We start from the raw sequence: 16,720 nt of genomic DNA on the forward strand, positions 1-16,720 counted from the left end.
CTCTGGAACATTGGCCACCTGAGATTTGAGAAAACAAAATCTGGTTTTCGGCCATCTGGACATAGTGTCCAGTTCATCAAAGTTGATTGTGCAGGAGATTTTCCTGTATGCTTATTGACTTGGCTTCAATAAAGAAACTAGCATTTGTTAAGTGACCCTCCCATGAATCCAAAGGATGCAGCAGAGGCATATTGATGGAATTTCTCTAGCACTCTTACGTATCACTGATACTTCAGTGTGGTGTGGTGAAAAAGGGCAATAAATCATGCTGTGGAAAGTATCAAGGTATTTCCCTCTTTCCCACAGTAGGGACAATCCTGACACATTCTCCTGAATCGCCTACTTCCTGTGGCTGATGAAATCCTCCCAGAGACACAGTGCAGCTTTGGACCTTCCAGAGGAACCTCTGATATGATCCTTGTTGCCAGACAACTCCACAAAAAAATATTGAGAACAACATTGGGAACTGTTGGTTAAGATCTGGGAGTGTAGTGAAGGCAGCTTCAACTGAAGCATTCAAAAGGGAATTAGACAGTTATCTGAAAAGGAAGAAGGTGCAGGGTTATGGGGAGAAGATGGGAGAATGGCACTAAGTGAATTGCCCATTTGGAGAGTCAGTTACGACATGATGGGCCAAATGACCTCCTTCAGTGCTGTAAAAATTCTGTGATTGCATTCATCGACTTGACCAAAGTATTTGATTCAAGCTAACAGCGCAGCCTTGCAGCGTGGCTTAGGAGAATGCATGAGCCTGAGCTGAGAGCACAGCATGCAGTCCAGTGGGCAAAGCTGCCGTCAATCGGTCTGATGGAGTGGGACAGCGGTAGGCGGGGTTAGCCATGTAGCACACTAATCTCTGACCATCCAAGTGGTGGCCAGCACTCTCCGGGATGCATTAAGGGGTCTTCAGACTTAACCAAGACAGGTTCCTAGTACACCCATGCTAACCTACGCATCTCTCTCTTTCATCCTGCAGTAGGTGTACATCAGGATCATGGAGCCTGGTGATCTAGCTGTATGCCTCGTGGCTTACAGAGAGAGAGAGCAAAGATGACTGAAAAGAGAGCGTCTGAGGCGCCTGGCTGCACAAAGGGAGGAGTGTCTCCCTCTGGAAGAAGGGGCAGCTAGGGCTCTTGCACACACCTCTGAAGAGCTACAGCGAGCCATCGCTGGTCGCTGCCTAGCTAGACCCAGGGTCCATAGACGCCGCCTTTTGCTCCTGTAGATGACCGAGAACCAGTGTCGCCGAAGACTGCACATATCTAGAGAAATGATCAGTCACATCTGCCAGCTACTGCAGGATTTGGCGCCACGGGGACATGTAGGGCATCCACTGCCTGTGGCCATGAAAGTGACCACGATGCTCAATTTCTACGCCAGTGGCTCCTTTCAGGGCTCCACAGGTGGCCTCTGTGGGATCTCACAAGCTTCCATCCACAAATGCATCCATGAGGTCACGGATGCCATCTTCGCGAGGGCACATGACTTTGTGCATTTTGCCTGGGACCAAGACAGCCAGGATGCAAGAGCGATTGGATTTGCCCAGATCTCGGGTTTCCCACAGGTGAATGGTGCGATCGACTGCGCTCACTCACTCATTTGCTCAGATCTCCATCGCAACATGCAGTCCACTATGTCAACCGCAAGGGATTCCATGCGCTGAATGTGTAGCTGGTGTACGACCACCACCAACACATCCTGCAGGTGGGTGCGCAGGGTTTCCAGGGAGTGTGCACGATTCCTACATTCTCAGTCAGTCACAGTTCCCTGAAGTCTTCCATAGTCCAAAGAGGCTGCAGGGATGGCTTCGTAGGGACAAGGGCTACCCGCAGAGGGCGTGGCTGATGACACCCATGCAGCAGCCTCAGACTGCAGCAGAGTGAAGCTGTAACAAGGCTCATGCTGCAACTTGATGGAGCAGACCATCGGGATGCTGAAAATGAGGTTCAAGTGCCTGGACCGGTCTGGTGGAGCCCAGCAATACAGTCCGCAGAGGGTGTCACGCATCTTTGTCATCTGCTGCCAGCCCCACCTTAAAGAGGCTGAGAGCACACAGACAGAATAATGGAACCCTGTGACGCCTGCTCACAACTGGTCATTCTGGCAGCAATGACCAGCACAATCGAGATGCAGGCATCAGTAATGTGTCCAGGGAGTGTGAGGCTGGGCCATCACTGTGGTCTGAAGGCTGCTCAAAGCACAGGGAAGAGGCCCTGGACTGAGACACCTGCCTTTACCTTGTGCAGAAAGGTTTCACATCTGAGTGACATGAACAGTGCTCATCAGAACAAGGAGCCATAGGCAGGGAGGCATTCTTGGGAGTTTATGACAATAGTGAACATTTATGTACAAGTGATTAACACCCATGGCCAGGCTGTGCAGCTACTTCTTCTTTCCTAATCCTGCCGCTATGTCTTGGTGCTCCCCAGCTATCCACGGCAGAGGTGGAGGCAGCCTGCTGACTGCAACGTCCTGTCTGTGATGACCTTGGTGGGTGTCCTCTGGAGGTCTGAGACCTGGAGGGCCTCAGCCTGCTTTCGGTGTCCTGCTGTGTGGCAGTGGCACCCTCCTCAGCCTGTGGAGTTGGAACTCCTGAGGTCACAGGAAGAGGGGAGTTGGATGGGCTGGGCACTCACGGAGTCACCTGAGAAGAGGTAGCTGGAGTGAGATCGAGCGGTCCCACACCCCTCTCGCATACACACTGTTGGAGATCAACTATTGCATCAGTGGTGGAGTTGAGCCCGTGCAGCAGTGCAGGAGTGACGAACTGGACCAAGGTCTCTATGGCGGCTGCCATTCTATCAGCGTTGACCTCGGTGTGTAGTAATGCTGGCACTATCACCTCGGAATGAAGGCAGACAGATTCCTCCATCGTGCCTTGCAATCTGAAGAGTGCAGCGACATCCCTTCCTGGTGTTCCCAAGCTTGCCTTTGCAGCTCCAGCAACTGTGACGTGACTGAGTCTAGAGGCTCGTCATCTGATTCGGACTCAGCAAATTTCTGGTCTCCAGCAGTCCTCCAAGTGCCGGACACCTGAGAAGTCCTCACCACCTCCTGCTGTGGATCAGACAGTGCAATGTACTCACCATGTTGTGATCCTGAGACTACTGTAAAGCTAGGTCCCACCAAGGTGTGTGTCTTTGCATTGGTGGAGGGTGTGGGTGAATGCTGTGATGGGACTTCAAGGAGGGTGCTTCCAGATTCCTCTTCAGAGGTTTCTTCGGGGCTTGATTGGAGGCCCTGGGTTATCAACTTCGTCGGCTGTTTCCCAGGTGAACTCAGTCGTCTGTTTCCCAGTGATAATTAGCGCACAGCAGTGGCCTGTGAAACAGGACACATCACTCACAGCATGGTTGTCTGATGGATGTTGCATTGCTGGATCCTCACTTGGTAGAGCATTGCCGACCTCATCATCAACACATGAATGGTCCAAATCCTCTCTGGCCAGCTGATTGGCTCTATTTTCAAAGTCTGTGAGGACCTCGACTTGAGGCATTCCTCCACTGATCTGCGACCTCTGCTGTTGTGTGCCAGCTTGTCCTGCATGAATAGTGATGGAGAGAGTGTAAGCAGGACACCTGCCAGGGCTGATAATAAGTGTTCCTGGCCTGTATGGGTAGTGAGTTGTTCCAGGGACGGAATGAGGACATTGCAAGCATGTGCGAGAGAGTGAATGGTGATGTCCCTTGCATCGGCAGTGAGTGAGGGCCCTGTGGATCTGTGACGGATTTGAGAGTTGAGAGTGATGAGATGAGTGACTTACCCTGGCGGAATGGAGGAGATCATTCATCCTTTTGCAGCACTGGGTGGCTGTCCTCTTTTGAAGGGCATTGGCGCTGACGACCACTGCCACCGCCTCTCAAGCCAGATTAGAGTGGTTGCTGCCCATCCTCGGCCAGAGCAGAGGTAAAGGACGTCACAGTGGGATTCCATGGCATCCAAAAGGCACTTGAGGAACACACCATTCAACCTGGGGGCTGCAGTCTTTTTGCCTTTTGGGGCCATGTCTATTTTGCAGCAGTCCTGGGCTGGAAGCACCAAGAGGTGTGCTTGGGGCTGGACTTTAAATATGGCGCCTGACATGATGAAGCAGTGTGGTCATGGCGCAGCAAGCGAATGAAAGCCTGCCCGCCATGGAAATGGCTTGTTTCCCAGGAATACATAATTAATGCGGCGTGATTGGGACGATACAGCATGAAAAGCCGCCATTGTCTTACCTGCCCATTATCACACAGTGCAAATCTGGGACGATTCCACCCTTGGATGTGCAGGTAACTTCTTCACAATCCTGCAATGGCTTCATGATGATATAATTGCAACAGTCTTAAGTGGGAAATCTTTCACATCCGGACCAACATCAAGCAGGGTGTGTGATCGCCCCCATTCTCTTTACAATCCACCTGACAGTGGCTATTTAGCTCATCAAAGATCAAATGTTCTGCACCAGATATGTCCTGCATGAATGAACCCCTTCAGGAAATGAGGGCAGCAAATTATAGCTGGAAAACGACCCCCCAATCATCAGCTCTCTCGCGTACCCTGTCATGATGTCGAGGGCAGCAGGGCTGAGTTAAGGACAGTGGCAATGCTGGGCACATTGGCCCACAGATGGAAGGATCACACCATCTGCACGTGAATCAGCTTGCAACCAAAGTGGCTGGATAATGAAGCACAGCAGCCACAACTTCGTTGTTCAATGCAAACTGACCACTGATGAGAATGCAAAATGAATGAGCAGTTTGTGTATAAATGGAGACGTTGTTAATGAGAGATAGCACTGAGTATATGACTGTAAATTAGATCGCCATCTAAGTCCCATTGTTTGAGAGGAATTGCAAACCTGCACTGATTGGAGTCCAACATTTGCATGTTAACCTTTGACTCCAATTGCTGAACCCTTGAACTTTTGCCCTGTCATGAAATGCCAGGCCCCAATAATGTTCCATTCACAGGGAGCGACTACAGAGCCCATGTCCTGGGAAAGGAATCAGAGTTTAGAGCGTGGGCTGTGGCCTTCTTATAAGCTTTTATTCCGAGTGAGGTTCATTGTGTGAGGCTAGGCCTTGTGATGGTGGTGAGCTTTATCCTGGGTGCTGCTCCAACAAGGCTTCGAATGTGGTTCTCAAACAGGCTGGGAAAATATACAGCCTGGTGAGACCATCACACCCTGCCCACCCCCGCTCCCCTCCACTCCTGTATAAATGGAGAGATGTGAGGAGAGGGCCAGCATTTGTCAATTGTTGAGAGAAAACAGCCCTTTCAGCTATTCTCACAGGTCGGGTAGTTTACTCCTTTCTCTGCGAGTTCACTGGCTTTCTGAGCCCAGCACCTGGGATGTGTCAAATGATATTTACACCAGACTGCTTAGTTCTGTTATTTAAATCCCCGATTGAAATGCAACGTAACTTTTGGTTACCAGTGCCCTGCTGTCACTCACTGTCTGACTCCTACAGCAAATAAGCAAATATTCTCCTGAGAGAGATCCCAAAGGGCTGTCAGCACCCTGTATCCCAGTATGTCAAGTGCAGAACAGAATCTCAGTGGGATTCAGGATTTGTGATAAAAGCAAAATACTGCGGATGCTGGAAATCTGAAACAAAAACAAAAATAGCTGGAGAAACTCAGCAGGTCTGACAGCATCTGCAGAGAGGAACACAGTTAACGTTTCAAGTTCGTATGACTTCATCAGAACTAAAGCAATATAGAAATGTGGTGAAATATAAGCTGGTTGAGGGGGGTGGGACAGATAGAAATATAAGCTGGTTTTGAAACTGAACCCCAATGATAGTCAGTTTGTGTGGAACTTTACCCCAGTATGAGTCAGTTTCTTGAATTGAATGGTGACAGTCAGTGCCTGTGGAACTGTACCCCAGTGACAGTCAGTGCCTGTGGAACTGCACCCTAGTTGGAAGGATGTGATTGCACTGGAGGGGGTGCAGAGGAGATTCACCAGAATGTTGCCTGGGATGAAACATTTAAGTTATGAAGAGAGGTTGGATAGACTTGGGTTGTTTGCGTTGGAGCAGAAGGGCGACCTGATCAAGGTGTACAAGATTATGAGGGGCATGGACAGGGTGGATGGGGAGCAGCTGCTCCCCTTAGTTGAAGGGTCAGTCACAAGGGGATATAAGTTCAAGGTGAGGGGCAGGAGGTTTAGGGGAGATGTGAGGAAAAACCTTTTTACCCAGAGGGTGGTGACGGTCTGGAATGCGCTGCCTGGGAGGGTGGTGGAGGCGGGTTGCCTCACATCCTTTAAAAAGTACCTGGATGAGCACTTGGCACATCATAACATTCAAGGCTATGGGCCAAGTGCAGGTAAATGGGATTAGGTAGTTAGGTCAGGTGTTTCTCACATGTCGGTGCAGACTCGAATAGCCGAAGGGCCTCTGCTGCACTGTGTGATTCTGTGGTTCAGTGACAGTCAGTGCCTGTGGAACTGCACCCCAGTGACAGTCAGTGTGTGTGGAACTGTACCCCAGTGAGAGTCAGTGTATGTGGAGCTGTACCCAAGTGAGAGTCAGTGTGCGTGGAACCCGTACCCCAGTGAGAGTCAGTGTCTGTGGAACTGTACCCCAGTGGGATGCAGTGTGAGCTTTTACAAGTATATAAAAAGGTAGAGAGTAGCTAAAATAAACATTTTTCCATTAGAAGCAGAGACAAGAGAAATTATCAAGGGGAATGAGGAAATGGCAGAGATATTGAACAAATATTTTGTGTCTGTCTTCACAGTAGAATATACCTGTTATATATCAGAAATGGAAAATAACTTAGGAGCTAATAAGAGTAAGAGAATTCAGGTAATTAATACCAGCAGAAAAAAAGTATTGGACAAACTCAAGGGACTAAAATCAAATAAATTCCCAGGACCTGATTGACCACTTCCAAGGTTCTAAAAGGGATAGCTGCAGTGATAGTAGACGTGCTGGCTATAATTTACCATAGTTTCTGGAATAATCCCAGCAGAGTGAAAGTTAGCAAATGTAACACCGCTATTCAAGAAAGGAGGGAGAGAGAAAACAATGAACTACAGGCCAGCTAGCCTGACAACAGTCATCGGGAAAGTGTTGGAATCTATTATTAAACAAGTCTTAACAATGCACTTAGAAAAATAGTGCAAGTCAACATGGTTTTACAAAAGGCAAATCCTGTTTGACAAATTTCTTAGCTTTTTAAGGATGTAGAGTAGAGAAAGGGGAACAGTGGATGTTGTATACCTGGATTTTCAAAAAGCATTCAATAAGGTGCCTCACAAAAGGTAAGGGCTCATGGAGTTGGGGTGACAGTAGCATGGCTAGAAAGTTTGTTAACGGACAGGAAACTGAGGGTTGTGATAAATGGAACATTTTCAAATTGACAAGCTGTGATTAGTGGAGTGCTGCGAGGATCAGTGCTGGGGCCTGAGCTATTTACAATCTATATTAATGACTTAAACAGAAAAAACAGAGTCATGTATCTAAGTTTGCTAACAATACAAACCTGGGTAGGAATTCAAGCTTTGAGGAGGACACAAAGAGATATAGACAGGTTAAATGAGTGAGCAACAAGAAAGCAGATGGAGTATAATGTGAGGAAGTGTGAAGTTATTTACTTCGGTTGTAAGAATAGAAAAGCAGATTTTTTTTTAAAGGCATGAAACTTAAAGTTGGGTGTACTCATACAAAGAACACAAAAAGTTAGCGTATGGATGGCCAACAAATGTTGGCTTTGCCAGCGACATTCGCATCCCATGAAAGAACAAAAATAAATGCAAGTACACCAAGTAATTAGGAAGGCAAATGGCATGTTGGCCTTTATTGCAAGGGAATTGGAGTACAAGAATAAAGAAGTCTTGCTACAACTGGACGAGACTTTGGTGAGACCACACCTGGAATACTGCATGCAATTTTGGTCTCCATATTAAAGGAAGGATATACTTGCATAGGAGGCAGTGCAGAGAAGGTTCATTAGATTGGTTCCTAAGAACAGAGGGTTGCCCTATGATGAGAAACTGAGTAAAATGGGTCTATATTCTCTGTAGTTTAGAAGAATGAGAAGTAATCTCATTGAAACATTAAAGATTATTAAGGGGCTTGATAGGGTAGACACTGACTGACTGGGGAATCTAGAACAAGGGGACACAGTTTCAGGATAAGGGGCCTATCACTTAGGACAGAGATGAGGAGAATTTCTTCACTCAAAGGGGTTGTGAATCTTTGGAATTCTCTATTCCAGAGGGTTGTGGATCCTGCATCATTGAATACATTTGAGGCTGAGATGGACATATTTTTGGTGTCTCAGGAAATCTAGGGATATGGGGAGTGGGCGGGAAATTGGAGTTGAAGCCCAAGATCAGCCATGATCGTACTGAATGGTGGGGTAGGCTCGATGGGCCGAATGGTCTACTCCTCCTCCTATTTATTTTGTTCTTAAAAAAGTTTCTTCTGAATCCCCTATTTGATTTCTTGGTGACTTCCTTATACTGATGGCTCTTTCGCATAGTGGAAACACTCTCTCTGTGCCCAATGTTCCGATCTGGTTAGAGACCAGTAACTTTTTGTTTAAAGTAGACAAGGTTTGAAATTCTAGTTATCTACTAGGTGAATGAAGCCACAAGATTCCAGAGTTTTAAACACACAAAATAAACTTTACATAGTCAGAAAAGTAAAACAATTTACAATATCTATCTTATACTCTGTCATTCAGAATTAACACAAGGTAAATATTAGTTAACAGATAAACTGTGGTTGAACACACCACATTACACATTAAATGACTGATGTGACCAAGACAGATCCCATGGATTTCTTAGCAACCTACCCGGACGTCAGTAACCACTGCGAATCACAATCTCTTGCTAAAATCCTGTCTTTGCAATGAGGGATTTCAACGCTTCAGTTTTGAAGATTTAGTCTCTGAATCCCCTCAAAAGTCACCAGAATCAGATTACCTCAACAACTCAGCTCCCAATGGGTCAGTCTCTCCTGAGACTGCATTCCACGGGATTCACAAAGCTGTACTCCACCTCTAATCACCAGCACACTTCCAACTCCGTCGCAGACCACTAGCTTCACTAAGCTGGCACTGCCCCTGCATTTCACTGAACTCCAGTCTCCTGGCTGCACCGAGCTATGAATGGCTCCCAGGACTTCTCTGAGCACTAACTGCCTGGATCTTTCTAACAGCAGCATCCTTTCAGTTTAGGCTGTTCCCCTGCTGCAGAACACTCAGGTAAATTGGAACCAGAGAACCTTCTTAAGCTCCACCCATCTCCATAACGATGTAGCCTTTCAGGGTTATTCTGTTTTTAAACCAATTTAGCTCTAACTCCCAAAATAAAACATGTCTCTGGACTGCACTCTTTTGCAAGCAGTATAGACACCACATCTCCAGTTCTCCAGCTAAGTAGGCCCACCTGCTATTTGATGGCTCCATCTCTTCTACTCTAACTCTATTAAACAACTATGGGCAACGTACTGAACTGCCATTTTCTTTTAGGTGTTCTGGAATTTTTAAAAACCGGCATTTTAGTTACTTTAACTTCGTAACAATAATCTCGCCAGAACTAAACATTACCTCTAAAATATTAACATGAATGATAAACTAGATATTCGTCACACTATTCTATCAAAAACTTTTTGAATTTTAAAGACCTCAAATATAGTCGGCCTCAGTGACCCTTGTGTTAGGCAGAGGAAATCTGCCTGGATTCCTGCTCCAGATGTCTGTTCCGTAACCCTGGGTTAGAGAGTGTGGAAATTAGCCAGTGTTTCTGCCTTCTGATCCATCATTTACTGTCTGTGCATCAGTAATAGAGTTGAGCAGGTGAGAAACCAGTGATGGATGTAAACCATCTCTCCTCATCCTTCTCGGCCCTCAACTATTTACAATCTATATTAATGACTCGGATGAATGACTTGGTACATGAATTGCTAAAAGTTAGCCTGAAGGTACAGCAAGTACCTTTATTGGAAGGGGATAGAATATATAAGTAGGGAAGTTTTGCTTCATCTGTACAGCTGTTGGTGTTTAAACGTATGAGAGTTGATCTTATTGAAAAGATTCTGATGGGGCTTGATTTTTTTTTCATTCATGGGTGTCGCTGGCTAGGCTAGGATTTATTACCCATCCCTAATTGCTCTTCAGAAGCTGGTGGTGAGCTGCCACCTTGAACTGCTGCAGTCCATGTGGTGTATGTACACCCACAGGGCTGTTGGGGAGGGAGTTCCAGGATTTTGACTCAGCGACAGTGAAGTAACGGCGATATATTTCCAAGTCAGGATGGTGAGTGGCTTGGAGGTTAACTTCCAGGCGGTGTTATTCCCATCTATCTGCTGCCCTTGTCCTTCTAGATGGCATGAACGTGGGTTTGGAAGGTGCTGTCTAAGGAAGCTTGGTAAGCTCTTGCAGTGCATTTTGTAGATTTGCATCGGTGGTGGCGGGAAGGAATGTTTGTGGAAGGGGTGCCAATCAAGTAGGTCGCTTTGCCCTGCCAGTTTCTTGAGTGTTGTTGGAACTGCACTCATCCAGGCAAGTGGAGAGTATTCCATCACACTCTTGACTTATGCTTTGTAGATTGGATAGATGCTGAGAGGATGTTTCCTCTTGTGGGGGAATCTGGAACTATGGGACACAGTTTCAAAATAGGGGGTCTCCCATTTAAGATGGAGATGAGGAGGAATTTCTTCTCTCAGAGGTATGTCTTTGGGATTCTCTTCCACAGAGAGCAGTGGAGCATGGATCATTTAATATATTCAAGGCTGAGTTAGACAAATGTTTGAACTTCAAGGGGAGTCGAGGGTTACAGGGGACAGGCAGGAAAGTGGAGTTGAAACCACAATCCGATCAGCCATGATCTTAGTGAATGGCAGAACTGGCTTCAGGGGTTGACTGGCCTACTTTTATTCCTATTTTTTATGTTCAACCTATCTGTAGTCTTCAGTTGACCACACCTTTCTCCTCCAACACCTCTCCTCCATCATTCAATTGAGTGGGCACTTGCCTGATTCCATTCTTAGCCATTAAATGTAGCCAGGCACTCACCTGTTATAGCTTCTGTTCCCATTCCTGCACAGTTACCTCAAGGAGCCTCAAGAGAATCTATCCTTGGTGTTGTAATATGTGTTTAAGGGATATCAGCATGTTATCATTAGGAGGGAAGTGTGTCATGTACTCCAGTCTTATTTTCACTTCTGCTTTGAGCAGAGCATGCACACACACACACACACACACACACACAGCTCTGATGTCTTCAAGCTTTATACCTATGTATAACTGTTCTCATGTGCCTAGTCTTAATAAATAAACCCACAACATGTTTACCCAATCCCTTCTGAGCAATTGGTGCCTTGTGTCTTGTACCGTGAATAAGCCCAAGATATTATATTAACGTGACACTTGGCAACCCCTACTTTCATCCATAAGCTGCCCCTTAGTGACATCATTCAAAAATGTTCTATACGTTCAGGTTATACTGTAATCTCAAAGTGCTTCAAACCACATAAGGAGATATTAGGCCAGATGGTAAAAAGCTTGGTCAAAGAGCTAGGTTTTAATGAGCATGTTAAAGGCAGAAACCTGGGTAGGGAGGGTATTCCAGAGATTTGGGCTTAGGTAACTGAAGATGTGGCTACCATTGGTGGTGCAATTAAAATCGGGGATGATCAAAAGATCACAATTAGAAGAGCGCAGATATCTTGGTGGTTTGTGTTGCTGGAGGAGATTACAGAGGGAGGGGCGAGGCCGTGGAGGATTTGAAAACAAGGATGCAAATTTTAAACCCAAGCGTTGCTTGATTGGGAGCCAGTGTGGGTCCACAAACACAAAGGCGATAGGTGAACAGGACTTGGTGCAAGTTAATACACAGAGAGCAGTTTTGGATGACCACAAGTTTGAGAAAGGTAGAATGTGGAAGACCAGCCAGGAGTTGGTTAGAATTGTCAAGCCAAAAGGTAACAAAGGCATAAATGAGGGTTTCAGCAGCAGATGAGCTGAGACAGGGGAGATGTCAGGTGATGCTATGAAGGTAATGATAGGTGGTCTTAGTGGTGGCACGAGTTTGAGGTCGGAATCTTATCTCAGGATCAAATATGACACCAAGGTTGCAAACAACACTGGCTTAATCTCAAACTGTTGCCAGGGTGAAGGATGGAGTCAATAGCTAAGGAACAGAAACAAAAACAGAAAATATTAGTGGCAGCAGGATCAGCCCCTTAAGTGGTCATTCATTGGCTACTCAAGGGTCTCAATTGAGCTCAGACCTTCTCTCCCTGGACTTAATTTTGGTTCCTTGCCACCTTCCTGCCCAATTAAATCCCCACTCCATCTCCAAATATGCTATGAGTTGGATGTAAAGTTCCCCCCAGTGAGTGACATTATCACCCTGTTACAGCCCACCCACACCTTCCCCAATTCCATTGATGGAAGCAGCTGATTTCGGTGCTAATTTCCTGAAATTAGTGATGGGAGCTCAATGTAGTTGGGATCACGAGCATATTGCTCATAACCATCTGTCCCTTCATTTCAGTGGCTGGTTAACCACGATCAGCTCACTAAAGATACCAGTGGTCAGCAGGGGAGGGCCCTAAATCCAAATAACCCCCATCTGTTGTTTTTCTGTTGCCAGGTCTGTAATGGAGCCGAGTACCTGAAGCTGCCAGTGGAGGAGATGGTACAAGCTGTGCAGTTAAATGCTGGCTCAGACAGAACAGAGTGTTCAGGTAACTCAGAGTGGGTTGGAGGGGGTGGGGAGGGGTTGTTGGCGGTGGGGAGGGGTTGGAGGCGGTGGGCTGAGGATGGGGAGGGGTTGGAGGGGGTGGGGAGGGGTTGTTGGCGGTGGGGAGGGATTGGTGGAGGTGGGGAGGGGTTAGTGGCGGAGGGGAGGGGTTGGAGGGGGTGGGGAGGGGTTGGTGGGGAGGGGTTGGAGGGGGTGGGGAGGGGTTGGAGGGGGTGGGGAGGGGTTGGTGGGGGTGGGGAGAGGACGGGGAGGGGTTGGTGGCGGTGGGGAGAGGACGGGGAGGGGTTGGAGGGGGTGGGGAGAGGACGGGGAGGGGTTGGTGGCGGTGGGGAGAGGACGGGGAGGAGTTGGTGGCGGTGGGGAGGGGTTGGAGGGGGTGGGGAGGGGTTGGAGGGGGTGGGGAGGGGTTGGTGGGGGTGGGGAGAGGACGGGGAGGGGTTGGAGGGGGTGGGGAGAGGACGGGGAGGGGTTGGTGGCGGTGGGGAGAGGACGGGGAGGAGTTGGTGGCGGTGGGGAGGGGTTGGAGGGGGTGGGGAGGGGTTGGAGGGGGTGGGGAGGGGTTGGAGGGGGTGGGGAGGGGTTGGTGGGGGTGGGGAGAGGACGGGGAGGGGTTGGTGGCGGTGGGGAGAGGACGGGGAGGGGTTGGTGGCGGTGGGGAGGGTTGGAGGGGGTGGGGAGGGGTTGGTGGGGGTGGGGAGAGGACGGGGAGGGGTTGGTGGCGGTGGGGAGAGGACGGGGAGGGGTTGGTGGCGGTGGGGAGGGGTTGGAGGGGGTGGGGAGGGGTTGGAGGGGGTGGGGAGGGGTTGGTGGGGGTGGGGAGAGGACGGGGAGGGGTTGGAGGGGGTGGGGAGAGGACGGGGAGGGGTTGGTGGCGGTGGGGAGAGGACGGGGAGGAGTTGGTGGCGGTGGGGAGGGGTTGGAGGGGGTGGGGAGGGGTTGGAGGGGGTGGGGAGGGGTTGGTGGGGGTGGGGAGAGGACGGGGAGGGGTTGGTGGCGGTGGGGAGAGGACGGGGAGGGGTTGGTGGCGGTGGGGAGGGGTTGGAGGGGGTGGGGAGGGGTTGGAGGGGGTGGGGAGGGGTTGGTGGCGGTGGGGAGAGGACGGGGAGGAGTTGGTGGCGGTGGGGAGGGGTTGGAGGGGGTGGGGAGGGGTTGGAGGGGGTGGGGAGGGGTTGGTGGGGGTGGGGAGAGGACGGGGAGGGGTTGGTGGCGGTGGGGAGGGGTTGGAGGGGGTGGGGAGGGGTTGGAGGGGGTGGGGAGGGGTTGGTGGGGGTGGGGAGAGGACGGGGAGGAGTTGGTGGCGGTGGGGAGGGGTTGGAGGGGGTGGGGAGGGGTTGGAGGGGGTGGGGAGGGGTTGGTGGGGGTGAGGAGTGGACGGGGAGGGGTTGGTGGCGGTGGAGGGGTTGGAGGGGGTGGGGAGGGGTGGAGGGGGTGGGGAGGGGTGGTGGGGGGGGGAGGGTGGGGGGGGGGGGGGGTGGGGAGGGGTGGTGGAGGGTGGGGTGGGGGTGGGGAGGGGTGGTGGGGCTGGGGAGGGGGTGGGAGGGGTTGGTGAGGTGGGGAGGGGTTGGTGGAGGTGGGGAGGGGTTGGGAGGGGTTGGTGGCGGTGAGGAGGGGGTGGGGAGGGGTTGGTGGCTGTGGGGAGGGGGAGAGGTTGGTGGAGGTGAGGAGGGGGTGGGGAGGGGTTGGTGGAGGTGGGATGGGGTTGGAGGGTGTGGAGAGGGGCTGGTGGCGTTGGGGAGGTGGCGGTGGGGAGGGGTTGGTGGCTGTGGGGAGAGGTTGGTGGAGGTGGGGAGGGGTTGGTGGCTGTGGAGAGAGGATGGGGAAGGGTTGGTGGCGGTGAGGAGGGGTTGGTGGCGGTGTGGAGGGGTTGGTGGCGGTGTGGAGGGGTTGGTGGCGGTGTGGAGGGGTTGGTGGCGGTGTGGAGGGGTTGGTGGCGGTGTGGAGGGGTTGGTGGCGGTGTGGAGGGGTTGGTGGCGGTGTGGAGGGGTTGGTGGCGGTGTGGAGGGGTTGGTGGCGGTGTGGAGGGGTTGGTGGCGGTGTGGAGGGGTTGGTGGCGGTGTGGAGGGGTTGGTGGCGGTGTGGAGGGGTTGGTGGCGGTGGGGAGGGGGCAGGGAGGGGTTGGTGGCAGTGGCGAGAAGTTGGTGGCTGTGGGGAGAGACTGGTGGAGGGGTTGGGGGGGTGGATTGGTGGCAGTGGGGAGGGGTTGGTGATGGTGGCAGGAGGGGGGTGTTGAATGATGTTTTCTGAGGCAGAGGGGGTGGGGAAAGGACAAGGAGTTTCCAGCGTGGTGGGGTTGGGGATTTGTCATGAAGTTTCCAGGGTTCAGAGATGGCAGCACAGTTTTCCGAGGCCTGAATCTGACTAAGTATTAGTGCTGACTTGAGAATTCAGTGCAAAGAGGGAAAGAGGTGCTACTTCTTATTTCTTTTATTTTAGCCTCCAGATTATTGATTATTCAAGGCTTTAATTAGGTGACCAGCTAGGTGATTATTTGATGAGTTTTTAAGATTTTATCCCTTCATACATGAGCAGTAGTTTAAACCAGCACTGGGGAAATATAAGTAAGCATTTAATTTGTAGCTTCACTGGTTAAACTACTTGGTATAACTACAGATAACAATTGAGTTACACTTATACACTCAAAACCTAATTATTTAAAATAACACAATTAAGTGTCAGGATAGGTGATGTGTTACAGCTGTAGCATGTGGGAGCTGGTGGACACCAGTGTGATCCACGGCAACCACATCTGCAGTAAGTTTCTGCAGCTCGAGGAACTTCGGCTCTGAGTTGATGATTTGGAGTCCAAGTTTCAGACACTGTGATGCATCAGGACAGTTTGTTCCAGGAGGCAGTCATGCCCCTTAGGCTAGGTACTTCAGATTTGGTCCATGGTCAGAGACAGGATGTGTGACTGTGAATGAGGCAGGTATGGGTATCCAGAAGTAACAATGGTGGAGCCTCAGCCCTTGCGATTGTCTACAAGATTGAGGTTCTTGCCGTTTGAGTGAGCGGGGACTGCAGGGAGGATGAACAAACTGACCATGGAGCCATTCAAGTTGGGGGAGTAAAAAGGAATGCAGCTGTAGTAGGGTCAGTATTGCTTGGGGGAATGGTTATTGTTCTCTGCAGCCAAGAGCGTAAGTCCCAAAGTCTGTGTTGCCTGCCTGGTGCCAGGGTTAAGGACATCTCCTCAGGGCTGGAGAGGAACTTGGGAGGGGAAGGATCCAGTTGTCTTGGTCCACATGGATACCAGTGACATAGGTAGGACTAAGAAGGAGGTTCTACTGAGGAAATATGAGCAGCTAAGGACTAAATTAAAAAGCAGAGCCACAAAGGTAAGAAATTCTGGATTACTACTTGAGCCTCGAGCAAATTGGCAGAGAGCTATTAGGATTGGAGAGTTGAATTTGTGGGAGATATGGGTATTAATTCATGGGGAGCTGGCACCAGTACTAGGGAAAGAGAGAGCTGTACCATTGGGGCAGCCTTCATCTGAACCGTGCTGGGACTGGTGTGCTAGTGAATCATATAACTAGTAGAGAGGGCTTTAAATTAAGTCATGGGGTAGAGAGTTCAAGTGAGGGGAGTTTTGGAAAGTTAAAGAGAAAGGTCAAGGCAATAGAGCAGGGTAGTGATACAGGTAATGATAACCAGAGAGTGACAAGAGGGACAGAGCATTGCACATGAGTGCACCAGCAATTAAGGTCAGAGTAGGGAAAAAGGGTGAAAAGACAGAATGTACTCAGCATTCATACAAAGAGCATAGGCCATTCGGCCCCTTGAGATTTCGCTGCCATTTATTAGGATCATGGTTGATCTGATAGTAAGCTCATCTGCATCCCACCTATCCCCGATAACCTATCAACCCCTTGCTTACCAAGAATCTATCCATCTCTGCCTTAAAAATATTCAAAGAGTATGCTTCCACCACCTTTTCAGGAAGAGAGTTCCAAAGATTCATGACTTTCTGAGAGAAAAAATGTCACTTCATCTTTGTCCTAAATGGGT

At 49.7% G+C, this 16,720-nt stretch overlaps 1 protein-coding gene across 10 annotated transcripts in view; it reads left to right on the plus strand.

Annotated features, from left to right (window-relative positions):
• The window catches only part of exd3 (exonuclease 3'-5' domain containing 3), a 567,474-nt gene that overhangs the window by 525,161 nt on the left and 25,593 nt on the right, over nt 1-16,720 (plus strand). For all 10 annotated transcript variants that reach the window (XM_078550476.1, XM_078550481.1, XM_078550475.1 and 7 more), the window contains one exon: nt 12,602-12,695. In XM_078550476.1, coding sequence (XP_078406602.1) covers nt 12,602-12,695 — 94 coding nt within the window. The remainder of the gene's footprint in view (nt 1-12,601; nt 12,696-16,720) is intronic.

Source organism: Cetorhinus maximus, chromosome 10 (assembly GCF_964194155.1).
Source record: "Cetorhinus maximus chromosome 10, sCetMax3.hap1.1, whole genome shotgun sequence".
NCBI lineage: Eukaryota > Metazoa > Chordata > Chondrichthyes > Lamniformes > Cetorhinidae > Cetorhinus > Cetorhinus maximus.